General features: G+C 39.6%; 1 protein-coding gene and 1 non-coding gene across 3 annotated transcripts in view; one reads left to right on the top strand and one right to left on the bottom strand.

Annotated features, from left to right (window-relative positions):
* Window positions 1-329: 329 nt before the first annotated feature.
* TRNAN-GUU (transfer RNA asparagine (anticodon GUU)) lies at window positions 330-403 on the bottom strand. The gene has a single exon. It is a non-coding gene; the product is annotated as a tRNA-Asn (tRNA).
* A 7,559-nt stretch (window positions 404-7,962) lies between these two features.
* Window positions 7,963-19,498, top strand: part of CASD1 (CAS1 domain containing 1) — a 34,457-nt gene continuing 22,921 nt past the window's right edge. The window contains exons 1-4 of one of the 2 annotated variants that reach the window (XM_065831477.2): window positions 7,963-8,284; window positions 16,806-16,902; window positions 17,583-17,703; window positions 19,236-19,280. In XM_065831477.2, the coding sequence (XP_065687549.1) occupies window positions 8,152-8,284; window positions 16,806-16,902; window positions 17,583-17,703; window positions 19,236-19,280 (396 nt within the window). In that variant the 5' untranslated portion in view covers window positions 7,963-8,151. Of the gene's footprint in view, window positions 8,285-16,041; window positions 16,146-16,805; window positions 16,903-17,582; window positions 17,704-19,235; window positions 19,281-19,498 lie in introns of those variants that run through there. The other variant, XM_071805122.1, reaches the window with a different exon arrangement.

Here is a 19,498-nt window from a genome sequence, read left to right as displayed (position 1 = left end):
TATATTTCAACACCATAAAATTACATAAACCCATTAGAGATCGCAGCAGACCAACAACCTATATAGACAAACAGATATGACAGAACACTCCGTAATATTCTGTTTAAATTAAACTATTTCCATGTAATTTCATCTTTAAATAATGACCCCTGGAAAGATTTTAGTCTGATGAATCCTTGCTGCTACTTCAGCAAAGTAGTGTTTTAGAAGCCTGAGGCTAACAGAGAATTTGTTTTCCAAAGTTTCATAGAATGGTTTGGTTTGGAAGGGACCTTTAAGGCCACATAGTTCCAAACCCCCTGCCACGGGCAGAGTGAAAGGGGAGAAGCCGTCCCTGGGTGGGCTCGAACCACCAACCTTTCGGTTAACAGCCGAACGCGCTAACCAGTTGCGCCACAGAGACTGCCTGACAAAAATTCTCTGTAATAAAAAAATAATTGCTGTTCCTAAAATCGCTTTCCTAAGAACACTGATTCCAAGTAGCAGAGGTACTCTGCATTAAATTCTACTAATTCTTACACTCTTTCAAGATGGAAAAAAAAAAATTACAATACAGTATTTCATTGTAGTAGATTATTTCACAGAGGACCTAAGTAATTCAGTGTTTAAATGCAAAAACTACTCAAGAGCACCCTGCAAATTCCAGTGAGAAATTACAATGGAAGATAAGTAAAATTGTTCTTATTGGAGAAACTATATTGGCTGGCAGGTTCTCCCTAGAGAAAAAAGAGCCCTCCTCTAAAGGCTTTATCTCTCACTATCAAAATCAACAGACAGGGATATTCTCCTCCCTCACATCAGTCAAGTATACTCAGTTCCACCAAATTTCAAACTCATTTAAAAAAAAAACTTGGGAAAATAGCATAATTCTAAAGATTCAGAGTTATGTTAAGTTCAGCAAGAAATGACCTTATAGAGATAAATATCTCTATAAAAACTGACTTCTTCTATTTCGAATGTAGCTTGGTTTTCACTCCTAAAAGAATATTACAGAATCAAGTGTATAAATATAAGTTGCTTGGAAAAATCAGAGTTGACAAGACATTTAGTAATTTCAAAATAGTGTATTTTTGCACTGGTGTTCATAACAGTCAATTATAATTTTTCATTCACAAATAAACCTTCTCACACTTCAACTTTTCCATTTTAGCTTTTGTCCCATAAACTAGTCAGACCCTTTCATTTTTTTTTATTTGCTTTTAAATTATAAATTCCATAGCTCATTCATAGCTGGTTCCACAGTGAAATACATGTAACTTTTACAACCACAGAGTTTCAACTGCCTGAAACATTGCAGGATAAGCAGTGTCAGCTGAGGACACGAAGGGAAGGCAGCTGAATGAGGACAGCTTAAAAGCCACTCTGAGGAGCTGGGATGGTCTCAGTGCCCAGCCAAAAGACACTGTGCAGCCTCCAGCAGCGTTAAACAACCTAGTCAAGAATTTGCCCATCAGCACAGATACATTTAATATTTTACTTTCTATTTTGGCTAGGTTATGAAACACTGAATTGCCCAAAAATAGTGGCAATCATACATGAGTGAAAACAGGTCGTTCACATTTGGGGTCTGAAACCCAGTGGAACGTTCTTCCAGCTTCTCATAATCAGGAGGAGATGCCACTTCATTCATCATTAATACTTACATTGTCCTTAATTTTTCTTTAACCGAATATCCTTTGTGACATTGAAGTTTGTCCTCTACCCAGGCTCAAAGATCAAAGAATTCATTTCCCATCCCAGTATTTTCTTACCCACTGGGATATTTTCCTATCCCCATATTCCAGCATTATTGTACACAATAATAGCAACTTCTCACTCTCTTTTCTAACAGAAAAGATTCACCTTCTTGTTCCAGCTTTTCACCTACCTTCAGCTCTCAAAATGTCACTCCTTCCTTATATTGCTTTTATTCTTGTGAACATTGTTTTGTCAGGAAATTCAGCTTTGACTGTTTTCTTTGATGTGTTTTGCCCTATATTGATTGGTGACCCCATTACAGATTTCAGGCTTTGAAAACTGAACTGATTCTTTAAGAATAAAGGGAATAAAGAGAACTGCTTTAGAGAGATGTTTTACCTTCAACCAGTATTCATATCAAGTGCAGCCTGATCCCTCTCTTACCAAATGTTTTTTCCTCAGCCTGTGCCATTTCATCAACTTCTAGAAGGCTGCATGCCAACTATGCATCTGAAGGTCCTGTAACATGCAAACCTTTCTAGCAGTATCAACAGGCACAAGCCATGAGCAAAGCTGTAAGAGTAAGTGTTGTGCTAGCACAGAGCAAAAAGATTCCTCCTAGAGCACAAAGAATGAAGCCTGGCCAGGGAGTGCTAGAGGAAAAGAAGCCATGTCGACAGACTTCTAAAAAGCTTCTAAGACCTTATAAATTACATTAAAGAAACTACATCTTTAGGCCTAAATATTTCAAGGTGTTATCACGGTAAAGAGAACAAAAGATGCGGGAATTGAAGCACAGAACAAGACTAGATTGGTCCAGTCTGCAGAAACTATAAAAATTAGGCTAAAGACTGTATCCCATTGGCCTAGAGACAGGATGAAAAGTCAGTTTTATTTTCCTGTTAGATTTGTAGTAATGCAGCTTTATGTTAGTTATTAGATATTAATCTCTAGAAGGGATGTGCCCTCAGGCATCGCTCCTCTGGGATGAATCCCATGCTCATTCAGATGTTTGCACTTCAGGATGCACTGAATTTTTAATCTTATACAGCTCATCATTTGAATCTTGGGCAAGACTTATCCTTAACCGTCGGACCACCTACTAGTATTTTGTAATGTTTCTTTAGTTAATGCTCCTTAACATTTTAAAATGTAGAAACAATAAGTACAAAGATGTTTTCCCCTCCATTAAATTTATAAAAACTATTCTGCCTCTGTATTTCTTTCATGCAATTTTTTATTACACTGTTTTAGTTCATTTGCTGTATTTCCTAGCAAATACCTTCTGTAAAGTTCTTCCTGGAACTTCCTTGCCTTTCAGCTTCATGTCAGTGTAATCAATAAATGAAAATCAGCTCTCACTCACACAGGTACCTGGTCTTTTTATCAGAAGACGCCTACCTAACATCTGTGACAAAGGTGACCATTGAGGCAGGGTATGTTGCACACTAAGCACAAGCTGCCTGAGACTTTGATGCAGGACTTTCTGAACTCAAGGTTCAGTACTTTTTAATGGAACAGTATAAGGCAGACTACTAATGTACTGCAGAGAACATTAATGATGACTGGTGTTAATGATTTTTACTAGAGATTGCACTGATGGAAGTGGAAATTATGTTCTCCCTCTCTGTGTTTTAAAAATAACATGGTATTTAAAGGGTCGTATCTGTCTTGCTGGCAGTCAGAAGAGAAGTCTCCTAATGCTCCACAAACGTGACACAGCTCAGACAGTGGCTATATAGGCTTCCAAAGGCTGCTCCGTAAAGAATTCTGAATTTTAAAGAGACACATCTGGGAGGATAAGGGGGAACCAGGAAGAGAAACAATGAGAAAAGAAGGTGTTGATGAAAATAGAATAATTCAATTTGACAAGGAACTAAGTGACCAGCACTTTCTCTCAAGGAGGAGTCAAGAAAACAGAAGGTAAAAATAGAAAAAAAAAGATAGTACCTGCATACCAAGAAACTAATCTAAATTGAAAATTTTGAACCCGTTACATTGATGAATACAAACCTTTGAAGATAAGAATCTACATGGCTGAAAGAAAAATAGCTTTGCATTAATGAGCCATGCAGAGTCCCAGTCCTGATTTGAGGCTGCAGTGGTGACCACACCTCATGATGCAGAAAAACGCAGCCCCTTGACTGTCCTTAATGGAAGAGGATGGATGACAAACTATTTGCAATCTGTCTGTTTCCGTTCCCTGTCCCCATCCCTCCAATCCACCTCTATGTCAGATCCACAGAAATCTGAACTGAAAACACAAGTAAGTCTCATGCTATAGTACCATGGATGTATTTCTCTCTTAGTGATAAAGCTAAATATAGCTTTTGTACATGTGATTTCAAAACTGCTTCACGTAGTATCAGCTTGATTTTAGTGCAGAGTATTGAGGAACCATTTTTATAACCGCTATGAAATTATAAATCTGTAAAAGCAGTAATCTGTGATAGCATTTCCAAGATATTACAGGTCTGGTGGCATATCAGCTTCAGTATTTGACTGAGACACTACTCAAGGTGCACTGTTTGATTGAACAAGTCCACTGAGAAATAAACCTTTTACTCTCTGTACTCCCTCTTCATTAACATAATCAAATATTTGCAATAGATGGCTATCATACCTGCACATACCACACAGAAACCTGATGCTTACAGAAAGATTGATTGCCACTATGAGGCTGAAAACTCAGCAATTAGAGTGTTCAATGTCATGATTTGGAAGTACATATAAGACGCTGAAGCAAAAGATGCAGTACTGAAAACGCTACTCTCCCCAGGAATCTGTTGGAGATACAGCTTTGTTTCTGGAATTACAACATGAGCAGAGTAATCTGACAGTGTTGCAGAAATTAAGATGTGATATGGTTTTGGATATAACAAATCCTATCAATTAATTATTCAACATTTAACCTCTAAGATAATGTAGGGTATCTTCTAGTTAGTATATAACAAGCAGTATGTTCCTTGGATGATACATGAAACTTACAGATTAGAGGTAAATCATAATTTTTTTTCCAGCTCTGGTGCCTACATTTCTTGCTACATACACTTGTGCAAAATTAATTCCACACCTATAAGCATATAAAAACTCTAAACAGAAAGTATCACATGGGAATGCCCTAGTATTCTTCTGACAGTGTTCAAGTATCAGCTCTCTGTAATATATAGTCACTTCATCCATTTTCACACTCTTACAGTCCTTGGGCTTGCCTTGTGCCTTTGACTGAGGACACCAGATCAAACTCCAGAAGCCACGTGTGGCTGTAACACTGAAAACAGGAAAATCAAGAGAAGGAGATCTACTGGGAACTGAGTTTATCAGCAAACTTGTATGTGCCTACCAGGTGTGCCTATGACACAGAGCTCTTCCATTCACACTGAGCTTGTCGAGCTAAGTCAGGAAGCAGTAAAGGAAGAATTACCTCACCTAAATTATACCTGTGCAAGTGACATCTATCCAACTTATTATCTAAATTCATCAGAGAGTCAGCATTCCCAGCTGTAAGTCATACACCTTATTCTCACTTATGAGTAAATTACCTGTGCCTTACTTTCAGCACTTCTACAGATGGAGGTAAGTGACTATTTTAAAATAGATGTGTTTACTATAAGTGGGTGGAGCTAGGCAAGATAAACTTCATCTTCACTGATTGCTTTGTTATACTGACACACAGGGGAAAAGCACAACCAAAACCCACAGTATTACTTTTAGCTTCTATCATTAATCACCATACAAAACACTGCAGTCTTTTATGAAAATAATGAATTCAGTTAAGCCAAGGATACATCTGTAGAAAATAGAAATGTAAAAACCCTTCTATGGCTTTTCACTCTCAATATTCATAACCATTATCTCATGCATGCAGCAGTATGAAATTTCCACCTCTCAAAGAAACTCCTTTTTGCCGGGTCTTTTCTCTGTGATTGCTTCAGGTGTTCCCCTCCCACTGACGGCCTTTGGTGCTTCCAGCACAGCAAGCAGAAAGCTGATGTGACGCTTTAGCATTTGCAAAACAAAAGTTGAGGTTTGACTGATCAGAAGAGCTAGCAGACTGGTTTGCTTCCAGCACACTAAGCTTATCGGCAGATAGGAAAATAAAGTAGGTATACAGTTTACAAAGCAGCTTCTAGCTAATAATAGTTCACACCTGGAGTCAGTTTCATCAGGTATATAGCAATCCTTAATTAGCCTTTTATATCAGGTTTTATATATATATATACATATAGTGGTTTAGGTGTGAACTACTTAGGTATAGGTAATGATGCCAAATTCAAATAGCTTGTGAAAACCTTTAAGAAGCAAGACTGCACGTGTGCAAACCACTTCCCAGCTCATGGCACTTCAGCCAATAGCTTCTGACTGATATGAAGGAGATCTCTCTGTCAGACACCTAAGCAATGTCTCCAAAGGAGCAACCAAGTAAAAGTGGATGTCTTGCTCACATCCACATAAATATTTAATATACACAGGCAGGTTGTCTTAATTAAGGTATTCATTCTGCACCAATATCAGTATGAATTTGTATGGTCCTAAAATAACAGAGATGTAATCCACACATGGAGTTTTCTGGCATTGCTGAAGGCCAGTGTTAGCACTTCATGGCAAAGAAGAACTGCCCAGGGCCTTCCAGCAGCAAGAGGCAGACCTGCAGCAGCCCTCCCCAGGCTGTGGGACACAGTTGCTGCTTCTGGATGTTGTGATATTCTGAGGTATCTATAAACAAAAGTATGGTTGTTTTGATAGCTTTTAAATTTCTGCCGTTCCTTCATAGGAAGCAGCTGATTTCAATGAGGATCAGTTAAATTCTCCAGAGATACTATCTCGCAGTACAGAGCTGAATTATTTTTTTTATTATGAGAGAAAAAAATGAGACAAAAATCTTTTAGGAAAAATAACCCTGTAACTACAAATCCATATATTTGAGAGCTTACCCAGCAACTTTTTTCCCTTCCCTCCCTGAGAGAATAAACCTGAGCACTTTATAGTGTTTTTAGTATTTAAAAACATTGCTGTTAAACTGAATGAATTAACAGACTGAACTGAATATAAAAGAATATAGCTTATATGTTGGCAGATAGTAAAGATATTGATTGGGTGGAAACGGGATATACATTGATTATATAGTAACAGTGCACATCGGAGGAACACTGGGAACTCAAAATTTGTATGTACATTACATTGGCATAATACTTCAAATTATTCTGGTTTTTTTTCAGACAATATTTGAAAATACAACTTTGCTTGCAGTTTGTAGAATTCCCAGTTTAGTTTAAAATGGGGTTTTTTTGTTGTTTTTTTTTTTTCCCCCCCCAATTGTGTTTTTTTCACGTTTAAATGAATAATCAAATCAAAGGATTTGCAGAACTTCCAGAACAGTGTTGTTTGGATGGCAGGGAAATGGAAGGATGGTGAAATGAAAACCACACTTTTCTGTTCAAAAATCCAGATGATTCATTCTTATTGTTCATTCGGTCAGTTAGAAAAACCTTTTTCCATTCATGTTTCTTTGGCCAATCCTAATGAAGAGTCCTGCAGGATCTGAGGGAGAATAAGTATTTCAACATCTGCCAAGCATAGTACTTCTTCACGAACCCAAGGGCTGACAACTGCTCGCTGTTTATTTCCCATATTTATGCGAATGCATACCGAACACTTTTCCCAAGTTTTATGTTTCCATATGGTTTTTGGTGCTCGCTCGATGCTGCTGGTGACCGCCTGGGCCCGCCAGCGTATCCCCCGCCATGCTGGGGCCATGGCCCGGGGTCAGGAGCACTGCCCAGAGCCTTTCCCCGGGTGGGATTTACGTAACTGCCTGTGGATTTCCGTTTTGTAACATTTCAGCATTTCACTTGCAACACGCACCTTTTTTTTTTTTTTCTTTTGTAAACCCAGGTGAATTTGTGAACGTGGTTCGGCGTGTACAGTGCTATCCGCGTTCAGAGGCAGTGAAGTCTCCCAGCCCGGGCTGGCTACCTCCATGTCACTTGAGGAGTGACAACTGTCTAAAAATCGCATTACTTGGAGAAAAGCCAGTGCTGCCCGGTGCCAGCTGTCACGTCCCGGCTCAGGTACACCCCTCGCCCAGGTGCTCCTCCATGGAGCTCAGTCACAACGACCCCCCGGTGCGGTGCCCGCCGAGCCACCGCCCCCTCAGCCGCGGGCCTCGGACCTAGCCCGGGGGATCCACCGACTGCCCCGGCCGCCGCAGGGCCCCGCCGCGCCGAGCCGTCCGCCGCGGGGCGGGGAGGCGAGCGCTGGGGCCGCCCGCTGGCGGCCGAGGGGAAGCGGCGGCGCTGGGAGGAGGGCGGCGGCTCCGCCCCGGCGGCGGGGTGTCGGGCTTCGCTCCGCCGCGGCGGTGGGGACGGTGACAGCCGCCAGCGGCGGGGTCTGCGTTCGCCGCCAGCGGGGACCCAGTGCTGCCCCGCTGCGCCCGCCCGCTCCATCGCACGCTGTTGTCATGGAGGAGCCAAGATGGCGGCCCTGGCCTACACCCTGGGCAAGCGGGAGATCAACTACTACTTCAGCGTGAGGAGCGCCAAGGCGCTGGCGCTGGGCGCCGTCCTGGTCCTTACCGCCTGCCACGCCGCCTCCCGCCGCTACCGAGGTGAGGGGGCGGCCGCGGGCGCTCCGCGGGGGGCCGCGGCTGGCGGGCAGCGGGAGGCGGAGCCCCGGCGGAGCCCGGGGACCGCGGCCGGGCAGGGGGAGCCGCGGTGCCCCTGACCGGAGCAGCCGTGGCGGGGACGACAGAGCCGACACGCGTACTCCTGCCCCGGCGGGCTGGGGCGGAGAGGGCCCTGCGGCGTGGCAGGTCCCCGGCTGCTGGGGAGACGAGCCTGAGGACAGCGGCGGCGGGACCCGGGCCCGGGGTCGCCGCAGGCTTCCCGGCGGTCGGGCTCGGCCCCGGGCTCTGGCGTGCGGGGCTCGGGTTGTGTGGCGCTGCGGTGATTTTGCCGTGAGCACAGCCCCGCTCTTGGCGCCTTACGCGCGGCGCGTGGAGCAGCTGTGCGGCTGCAGGTGAAGTTGCAGGGGTGGAGGGTGACTTCCCTGTCACTTGTTCTCTTACAGCGTGTTTAAACGACTTTTACCTGGTAATTAGTGATTAATAGCTTAATTGGCATAAGATTCGGTGTCTGTCATTTTACGGTTTGAACCATTGCCTCCAACACAACAAAATCCAGCCTCCTTCGTGGATGAAGCGAGGTAAAGAGTTTGGTTTCACATGTTTTTAGTGGTTTGAGGACAGGCCAGTAGCCAAGGCCTGGAAGCTGCTGCTGGTGACCGTGACCGCCGTGCATAGGAGTGCACGGCGGGTACGAGTGTGCTGGGACCTCTGCTGATTCCTCTTCTTTTGGGTTGTTTGGACCCCAAAGCTGTGAATCTTGGCATGATCTGCTAAAGGAAATATTTTCTTGTTTCTGATGAATGCTAAAAAATGTAGTATGTTTTTTTGGGTAAATAAAAAAGTTGATCCAAAGAGAGATCACTGCAGCTCTGTTTATTGTAGGACAGCTGGTGTCATATTCTAATACTTGCTGCTAGTGTCCGCAGAAGGCAAGGCTTGAGGCAGTTTATTGTAGAAATGGGAAAGGAGGTAGGGAGCCTTCCCTAGATTCAGCCTCTGTCTGCCATGCCAGTAGGTCTGATAAACTGAATAGTAGTAAGTTGGAAGACACAGAAGCATTAACTGAATTCTAGAGGTGCTCAGGCATGAAGTAATTGAACTTTCCCATTGAACTGTGTTCCTTAAGGCCCAAATCAGTCACAGAACTATTATAGATGGATGGAGGGTGACAAATGTGATGCTTTTTTGAAGACAGATTTTGAGACTGACATATCAAACAGATTACAAGGAAACTGGACTGTGCATAAAACCAATATATGGTGGGAAAATTAATGAGGGGGTCGAGTCACAAATTGCAAAGTGCTAGAGAATCTGCAGGCCTTTATGTAAGTTGATATCGACTGTATGGATTTTCACCAAGCTTTGAACAAGTTCCTTTGCCTAAGGCTTTTGGTTTCTTTTATCTATTACAGGTAAGAGAGAGGCTTTTCAATAACTGATTAAAAGGTAGGACATAAAGTGAGAGTGAATACAGAGTTGCAAGCTTGGGCTCCTTTGAACAAACAACATTAAAAGACACAAATAGCTTAGGAAAGGAGGGTGGAGCGCTTATAGCAATACAAAAGTTTTCAGGATAGATAAAAGAGTTGTTTGGCAGATCATTCTGCAGCCCTTCAGTGATCTCAAGCATTTGAAATTCAGCAAATGGTAGGATATTTTTGGCAATTCATGAAAAACAAAACAGCAGATTTCTCTTTCTTCCTTATGGTCAGTGGTGCTGGTCACCCTCTCCTGGTAATGGTAAAATAGAGCTTGGAAAACATGTACAAAAGAGCAACACAAATGTCAGATGAAAATGAAACAGCTTCTGTGCAAGAAGCAATTAAATAGATTAAAATTCTGTAGCCTGGACAGAAAATTAGTAACCTGGTAATGGTCTCAAGTATTATGAATTATTTGGGATGGTAAATTAATTGTGATTGTATCATAACACAAAAACTAGCAACTGAAAAATGAAATTAGCAGATGGTACTTTTAAAATTATCAGAATGAAGCAAGTTTTTTTCCACACAGGGCATTTTGAAATATGTTGCCAAGTTTTTATACCAAAAATACCCTGAAAAGGGTCATCCTGATTTGCGGAGGGTGGATGAGCTGGGGCTGCAAACATGCTGAACTCCTTATACCCTCCAGCTCAAAGTCACCAGGCTATGAAAGCTGGGCCTTGCCAGGGAAGGGTTTGCTCTGTGTTTCTTGAGCTTTTATACTTTGACCATCTGTCATTAGCTGCTGTCAGGAAGAGCAGAGTGAGCAAGACCAGCTCTTTCATGTGAATATACCTTCTGCCACAGTGGGGCAAAGAAGTTTGACAGTGGACTAACCACCCATGTGTCTGTCCATCTTAGATCTCTCAGAATATGGAGGAAATAAGAGAGAGCTGCATATGAACAAAAACTAGTTAAATATGTTTTGTAGGAGGTGTGGTTTGTTTTCTTTTTTTCCTCTGCATTTACTCCTTCTGAAGAAACTGATAAGTTTCCATTATTTGAAACAGCAACTGCCTGAATAATGGAGGAAATTAGATTGCAATTAGGCATGTCTAAATCTATGAATGACATGCCTAATTGCAATCTAATTTCCTCCATTATACAATGATGATGATACAAACAAGATCCTGGTGTATAGGTGTCCTGTAGGGTGTTTAAAGGCTGACAAAGACCATAGTTGGCTTTGAAGAAAAATTCTGTGTTAAAATACTTTGTTATTTTATGTGCTCTATTATTTACAAAATCAAACTTCTACCACAGAAACACATGGACAGTGTTGAGACTTCTAGCCTGTTATACTGCAGTTCTTTGCCTTGGACAATTCGTCCAGAAGGAAAAAGCCACAGATTATGTATATAACCAGTCAGAGAATGCTACATGTGAAGAAGGTTTGTCAGTTAATCCTTCTTTCTGTGGGACGAAGACATTCTAAAAGTGATAAAGGCTGCTTCTTTCGTACTTTTCCCTTTTTCTTACTATCCCTAGGTAGGAGTGAAAGTATTAATAAGTAAGTATTCTGTGTTTGCAGTGTGTCTGTACTTATAAGATTTAAAATGAGGGACAATTGGATGCTTTAAATTTTTGGTAGTTAGCATAGTTTATGTTGCTCAGTTTAGAAACCCATGTTGTGCAGATTGCCATCTAATTTTCTTCTCCTGTTGCAATACTGAAATGTTGACAAGGCATCAATTAAGAATATGCATATGTTTTACAAAGAGGTTGTTTTTGTCTTGGTTTCCTTTGGGAGTTTTTGGGTGACTGAGACTTTTGTTAGAACTCTGTGTGTTTTGTCTGATTGTCTTTACACGTAAAGGTTTCAGCTAATTTTGGCCTCAGCCATGCAAATGTGTGTTATAAATAGGAGCAACCCACTGCACTTCACAGTAAAACTTGCCTGTATGAAGGTTACGTGTACAAAAAATTGCGGGTCTGGGGTTGTGGAGGTCAAATTTATGTTCAGGGAGACTGTCATATTTAGGGGTCAACTATATTTTTTACGAAGCTTGAGGTGGATTAAGAGAAACTAAGGACTGTCTTTAACTTGCCTACAGCTTCTGTGAAGAGTTAATTGGACTAAATGTTTATATACTATCCAGTGAAGTTAGTGCTGTGTATTTTTCAGTTATTATTATATTTCAAAGGTGCAGTCCTAAACCTTGTTGGAAATAAGTTTTCATTTAAAACTTTGCATTCTTAAAATCAGCACTGATAGATACTGCTTAAAACTACATTTTTATTTTGAATAATAGAGAACAATCGATTTTCTATTTCTCCGAAATAGAGAGTGTGCCTTTTAGAGAAAGTATTGTGAAACATGATCTGTTCTGGCACTGAACAGAGACTTCGAGATTTCACAATTTCAATGGTGAAAAGCATGATTTTGAGTAATGCTAGAGTAGAATAATGAGCATAATAAAATTCAGATAAATTATACTCTTTGTATAACTATACCATAGTATATCTAAGTGCAACATTTGATGAAAATAAAAGGTGATATGTTGGAAAGATAATTTAAGCAAAGCACAAAGGAAGAGCTCAAAAAAGAATGGTGTATGTGTTTTATGTATAGAATGACAAATTTCTTTTTCTCAGGTTTGAGGGTTTCTTTTTTTCATCTTTTAATATCTCGTTGGTTAAGAAGACGGTGTGGTATATTAAAATGAGAGTGTTTATTTGGCTGTTGTGTATTTCAACTCCTAAGTCAGACGTGAGCGTTTCTGGAGGTGCTGTCTTGTCTGTAACCTCCAGTTTACTCTCCTGGCTGCTGTTTCGGTCTTTCTAATATTGCCCAGGGAAACAGGGATATATTCGGTATTGGGAGTTGGGAAAGAAGGTGTAACTTCCTGGCCTAAAATATTCTTTCTATGTTTCCGATGTATACAGGATGTGATGTTTGGAATGTTATTTCAATAAATGTACTGTAGGACGGAGGATTGTTTTATTTGTGGGTAATTATGATGAGGGTGCCATGGAGTGCAGAGCTACCAAGCTTGGGTCATGAACTCAAGATACAGAACATGCTCTCCTGTGAAGACTTAGTGAACCAAGATTCTTCAGTCTCGAAAACTTGATTGAGGAGGGATTGATAGTGGTCTACAAATCATGACAGACATGAGCATGAACTGTCTCTTTTTATGCAAGAACTAGGGCATGCCAAATAGATCTAGTAGATCTAGTAGTCAGGTGATTCTTCAGTCAGCAGCTGTGCATATGGAAAGCTCTTGTGGACAGATGATGTGGATGCTAAAAAATTGAGAGAAGAATGCATGCATTTGTTGGAAAAAATCTGTGGAAGGTTCTACAAAATATATAGAAAGCATGTCCAGCTCAGGGAGTCCCTGGACTGAACGTAGTTGGAAAAATATTAGACAAGAACATAATGTTTACTTGCCCTCTTCTTTATTCATCCCTGGGCATTGGCTTATGGTGCCTGTTGAAGGCAGAATACCAGGCTAGACTGACCATTGGTCTGACCGTCCTTATTTTCTAATGCATCTTCCTCAGCCAGTTAGTGGATTTCAGAGGGAATGTAATTAGTAGTGGACTTTCTTTTACACAGTTCAATCTTATGTTGCTCTGATAAATCTCATTTTTATCATCTCCAAAGTGGAGGATGTTGTAGCAGTAGGTGTAATAATTGTAAGTCAGCTATTCTCATAATCCAATCACAAGCAACATGAGTTTGATTTTTTTTTTAATCATTATTTCTGACAGTTTCGTTTTTATGCAACTTACTAGAAGTGATAGTTTACATAAGTGTGTATGTTTGAGAATGAAGGACATTATGTTGCTTGAAAGCCAGAGGTAGAAAAAGGCTTATATTTGAAACCATTAAGAAAAACTGAAACTATGCTCATTTTGAATTTATTATTTTTACCAGAAATATGTCAGTCCAGCAAATTTGAACTGTGCCAACATATTTAAAAAGCAGGTAAAGATGCGGCTTTTCGTGTCATCTGCTGTGTTCTGAGCTACTTTTGCTGAAGTTTTGGCAGCAGGATCTGCAGCTATCTTATAAGTAGCAGCAGTTGGAAGATGAGAGGAAAGGCATCGATAAACTGCTTCTTTAATCTGTTCAGAAATGGCAGTGTGCTGAATAATGAAACAGGCACTGACTGTAAAAAGATATAATATTACTGACCCGGAGTGACCTGTACCAGTTGAAAGACAGGAGAGTTACAGAGAGAACCTTTCTGGAAACCTGTTGTGTTCAACCTACATCTGTGGTTTCAGCATACGTTCATGAGAGCTCCTTTAAGTGTTTGGAAGCCTGTGGCCCTCTGCATCTGGCCACTTGCCACGTCCCATTGCTGCTGTGCAGTAATTAATCAGTTTGACATGGATAGTGCATGTGCTTTGCAATTAAGAAGGAAGTGTTGGTTTGATTTGTGGTATCTCAAGGATTTGCTTGAGAGGTTACTCATCACTTTGAGAACTATCCTGGGGTGATTAATAGACTCTTATTGATGATAAAAATAGGAGTTTATCATCATATGTATAACTTTTATTCAAATTTTAAACACACTTTTCTTCTGTACGTCAAACTCTGCCTGACCAAGAGCTCCCAAGCTGAGAGATAGGGAGTAAAGAATAACAGTTACAGTAAAGCCAGTTTATCATGTGTATTAGGAGTATGTCATGTGTGGGTTTCTCACAGAGAACCAAACCAAACCCAGAGCCATGAATCTGAGATATTTATCCAGATCTTTTTCAAGACCGTTATAATTCTTCATGTTGCTCCAGCTTTTTTAGGAGTCACGATGCAATAGCAGTTGAAGTTCCAGGAGAGAAAATAAGTCTGACTGTTAGAGTTGTGTTTTGAAATGAGGGATTGAGGAGCCTTATATCATGGTAAATAACACTACTTGATTGTGTTACCACTGCTGGGTTTGGCTAGACAAATGAACCAAGGAGTAACAGTTGGAATACGGTCAGTTCTACATTACCTTTTTCTGATTTTCACAGAAACAAGTAGGAGAAGTTTCAGGAAGGAATGTAAGGGTAGAAGGTGTCTTCAGCTGCCACTTCTTTCCTCCAAGCTAATTTTATATTCGTCAAGAAGCAGCATACCTGAGATGTACTGTCTGTGCTTATGCATCTAAGGTATTCTTTCTGTATCCTGACTAGGAGAGAGCTGGAGTTTTGGGTGTCAGCTATACTTTAAACATGTGCTTTGCTTTATGGTTTTTGTAACATTTTCCCAGCTTCATAGATGAGAACTTTACCTGTTTTTTCTGCGTGGATTGTGAAGGAGCCAGCGGCTGAGTATCAGCTCACAAACTAGAGTAGCAACATCATTGCCAATCCAAGAGTTATCTGGAAAAAGCTGTGGTCATACAGGATTATAAAGATCCTAGTTCCATATTTGTTTGAAATACAGATATATTTCTGTCACCCATGTAATTATTAATGTTTTCTGAAGCTTATTAGCCATAGGTTTAAAATGTTTATAGAAAAATTATTTCAATTTAGATACTATTGTAATTTTTCCCGCTATTGAGAAAGTATAGAAATAAGTAATTTTCCTAGTTATCCTGTGTTCAACTCAAAAAAACCCAAAAAAAAACCAACAAAAAAGTTGATTCAGTGCATATGAGAATTAGTTAGCTTTCACTGTGGTCTTAGGACCTTAATTTAACATTTTTTTCTTATCAACATGTTACACAGAAAGCCTTTCTTTATGCAGTATACCTTTTTTTTTCCCAAATTTTTTTTGGTGATTAGACTGTAGTCATGTGGAAGCCTTTGCTTAAGCACAAGATAAGTGATACCATGGCTCTGGTTTTTTTTAAGAGCTTTACTATAGTGCTCATGTTTGAGGGCTATGAGCCTGGATCTTCATAGATGTCAGTGGTGCCTTATAATTCCCATTCTCACTGACATCAAACCTCATACTACTTGCATCTCTTTCTGTTTACCTCGTCCGATTTCCAGTTCTAGATAAAGCTTCAGATTATCTTGTAATAATTGAAGCAAAAAGTCTGTTTGATTTAATGCGTGGCTTCCAGCAGCCGTGAAAATAAGTAGTAGATGGGAGACGCCCTATTCTTTAGGATTAGTGCAAGGACCGGTGCAATAGAAGAGCAGTTCTCATTGAGTTTAACAAGGCGTAGGTTTCACAGGAGGTGTTAAGTATGGGCTGTGGTACATTGTTTCTGCACAAGCTAGTACAAGTACTTGCCATTTTGTTCACACCATTTTGTTGTTTGTCAGTGCTCTGAAATGCCAAGTATGACAAAAATGTTGGAGGGCAACTCCTCTTGCAGTGGACGGTGTTCAGCTGTGTTCAGTTGTAAGGCAACAGTATCTGACATGGAGTTTGCTGGAAGATAAACCTCACTGATTTCATAACTGAGGTATTTTATTTATATGAACTTAACCTGTAAAGTGAATACTCTTGATTGGTGTGCAACTTCTTAGTTAGAATAAGGTAGCAGCAGTTCCAAATGATCAGCAAATTCCCATGTAAATGTTGGTTGGTTTTATTTGTGTTTTTGTTTGTTTGTGTGGTTTGTTTGGGGTTTTTTTGCATATTAGCCCAGCACATCATTTCACCTTCTCTAAGGTGCCTGCAAATCTAGCAAATCTCCTGTTGAGATTCATGTTCTATACAAGATGTTGTGTATGGTGATTCTGAGTAGAAAATTATGTCGAACTGTTGTGTAATTATTTAACTTAGTATTAGTGTATTCTGGATAGTAGATAGCACAGTGGATTGGCATCTTTTGATGGAAATGCTATTCTATGTCACGATGTCTTTCTGACAGCAGAAATGGGGTCACAAACATTTTGTGCATAGAAGAGCGATTTACAGGCGAGTATGGTATAAGAAGTCAGAAGGCAATTTGCAGAAACTTGAGCAAGATGTTTTTACAATAAGTTAAATTTGTTTACTGCAGTTGATTGCATCAATTCCTGTGTTTCAAATATTGTATTTATTTTCTTTTTTAAGGGGTGTGGGGCTATGTTTTAAATTCCATATGTCTGAATTCTAATCTTAATATAACATTTTAAAGGTGGTGACACATGTGAGTATCTTCTGTCCAGTGGAAGATTTCTTGGAGAAAAAGTATGGCAGCCCCACAGTTGTATGATGCATAAGTATAAAAATAGGTAAGGAAACTCATGTCTTCTGTTCATCTGCCAGAAGGAAGAGTAATTGTTTGACAGACTGCAGCTGTAGTAATTGCCATGTCATCTGTTTTTCAACTTTTAGCTGGTTCTCTAGGCTTTCAAAAATTATCAACGTGTATCAGAAGGAAACCTTTTCCTTGTATATTATCTGTGTGTCGACAGTGTTTGCCATAGTTGCATTTATATATGAAAATACAAATGGTGGTGGTAGTAGTACTGATACGTATTATGGAGAGCCACAAGATAGTGCAGAAGACTGCATAGCTCCATATGGCACTCTCAGATTGCTGAAAGGGAAAATGCTGACCTTATGTGTAGAACTGCAAGTAAAAGCATAAATAAAAATTACCAATCACTTTTTTTCACCTACTAGTAAGAGAACTTTATTTTTTAGCATTACACTGTATATTACCACTGTGTTTGTAGCACCACGGAATAGGAAAGCCTACTTAGTTGTTTTCATAATCACATTAGCAGGAGTGTTCATTTCTATGCAAATTACACTAAACTTTTTATTAGTTCAGCATAATTAAAAAAGATTTACCATTCCTTAGAGTTGGATGTAATGCTTAGAATGATCTTGCTCCATAGATTTTCTAAAGACTTTTTCCTAAAATACGAATTGCCTGTAACATGAATGTTGCTGTTTTGTTTTACAGTGAAGCAAAAAATTGCCTTGTAGACAAACATATTGTGTTTATAGGAGATTCTAGAATTCGACAACTGTTCTATTCATTTATAAAACTCATAAATCCTCAAGTTAAAGAAGAAGGAAATAAGGTGAGATAGTTTATTTTGATGATGTTTTTGTTTCTTTCTTCCTCATTTACCTCATTCTCTGGACTCCAAAAAAGCAAGAAGTTACACCGTTTGCTGACATAGCTGTTGGGAAGAAGAACCACAGAAAGGTCTTTTGGAGAAGAACAAAATTAGACCAAGATCGTTTTCTGGGTGCTAATGAGATTATTGGGAACCTGAGAAGTGAACTAGCAAGCTCGAGAGAAAGCTTGCAGCAGTCTGGGAATAAATTAATGAAGCTCACTTGTCCCATAGCAATTTATGCTTCATATTTGGCTTCTCGATGAGAAAATGATTGCTCCTTTGTGTGTTTTTAAATAGTCATAATTCATGACTTATAATTTGTCATTTTAAATGTCAGTTAAATTGCTGATCTAATCTGTTCATAAAAATCCTTGGGGCAATGACAGATTTCCAGGTCTATCTTAAGCCTGAAACTAAAAATAGCTTCTGGTCTTATCTTCCTTTTGATTGTTGCTGAAGAGCTGTTTGAATTTTGTAAGGTGAAGAATGTAAGTTGCAGCTTGCTGGGTGGAAGCAGTAAGAAAGGATTTAGCTGTGTCATTTGTTGAACTGAATATTCGTTTCTTCTGCTATATCATGCTTCTTAGGCATATCCCTTTATGGATATGTGTACATTAGTGAGGGCAAAGATGTTTCACTTTTAACTGTAGATCAGATTTGTCAATTAGTTAGCACTTCTGTTGTTTAGAAGAGCAAGCTAGCAGTTTTTTCAGCAGGCAGCATGCACTCACTTTCACTTCCCAAAACAAGATATTTGATTGATCGAATAACTCTGGTTTTCTTAGTCTTTTGGTTGGGTCACATTTGCTGGCCAAAAGTGATGGTGAGATGACGGAGTGCTATCATTGATGTTTGAATCAAGAGATATCTTTTGTCAGGTGTTTATGAAATCAAGCTCTGTTTGTGGAAGAGAAATACACTTGTTTTTTTGGACCAGGATTGAAACTAATATTGAATTTAGTAATATTTTAAAGGAGGATTGTGTATGCAGTATCTGACTGCTTCCTCTCTGATTTCTTTCAGTCTCACTTAACAAATATAATCATATAGTCCAGAATTTATTTCTGCCTGAGATTATTTTCTTTTATGCTTTAATTAAAACTGTTCAGGTATTTTGTGCAAAGAAGATGGACAAGTGAAAAGGAACGGTAGAGGAAAGGAAGTATGAGAAAAGAAAAAAGTCTAAGCTTTTCTCATTTGGGGAGCCTAAATTTAGGCAAAAAATGTATACCTTTGTTAGAGAGTGAGCTTTTCAGGCTTTATTGGATAGATTTCTTCCAGGAAAGATAACCCTTTATGCAAGTAATTTGTTTTAGCAAGCAAGTAACATAAATATTTTGCATCAGTATACTGACAAGTTTATACAAGAAAAATCCTTTCTACTGAAAATAAACCTTCCGGTGAGAGCAAATTAACATATGAACGCAATTTTTTTTTTCCTTCTGAAAGTTTGTCTTACTTTGATTTTGTTGTTTTGGGTTTTTTGACAGCATGGAAATATCCCTTTTGAAGATAAATCTTCTTCAATTAAAGTGGTAAGTTTTTATCTAGTGTTGAATTGTGAGCCACGGTAATGCATGTTATTATTTCATACAATGTAATTCAAATTGCAGCAAGAGCTGGATTTTTTATTTTTGTCAGATCTTATAATGTGGCCTTCCCAAAAATAGTTTTTGCCAGGAAGTTTAGTCTTCCACTGCTTTAAGAATGTGTATCTGGGGCTAACTTACAGAGAGTGGTAATCGTCATAATT

The sequence above is a fragment of the Patagioenas fasciata genome, chromosome 2 (genome assembly GCF_037038585.1).
Source record: "Patagioenas fasciata isolate bPatFas1 chromosome 2, bPatFas1.hap1, whole genome shotgun sequence".
Lineage (NCBI taxonomy): Eukaryota > Metazoa > Chordata > Aves > Columbiformes > Columbidae > Patagioenas > Patagioenas fasciata.
This window is presented reverse-complemented; position numbering and strand designations above follow the sequence as displayed.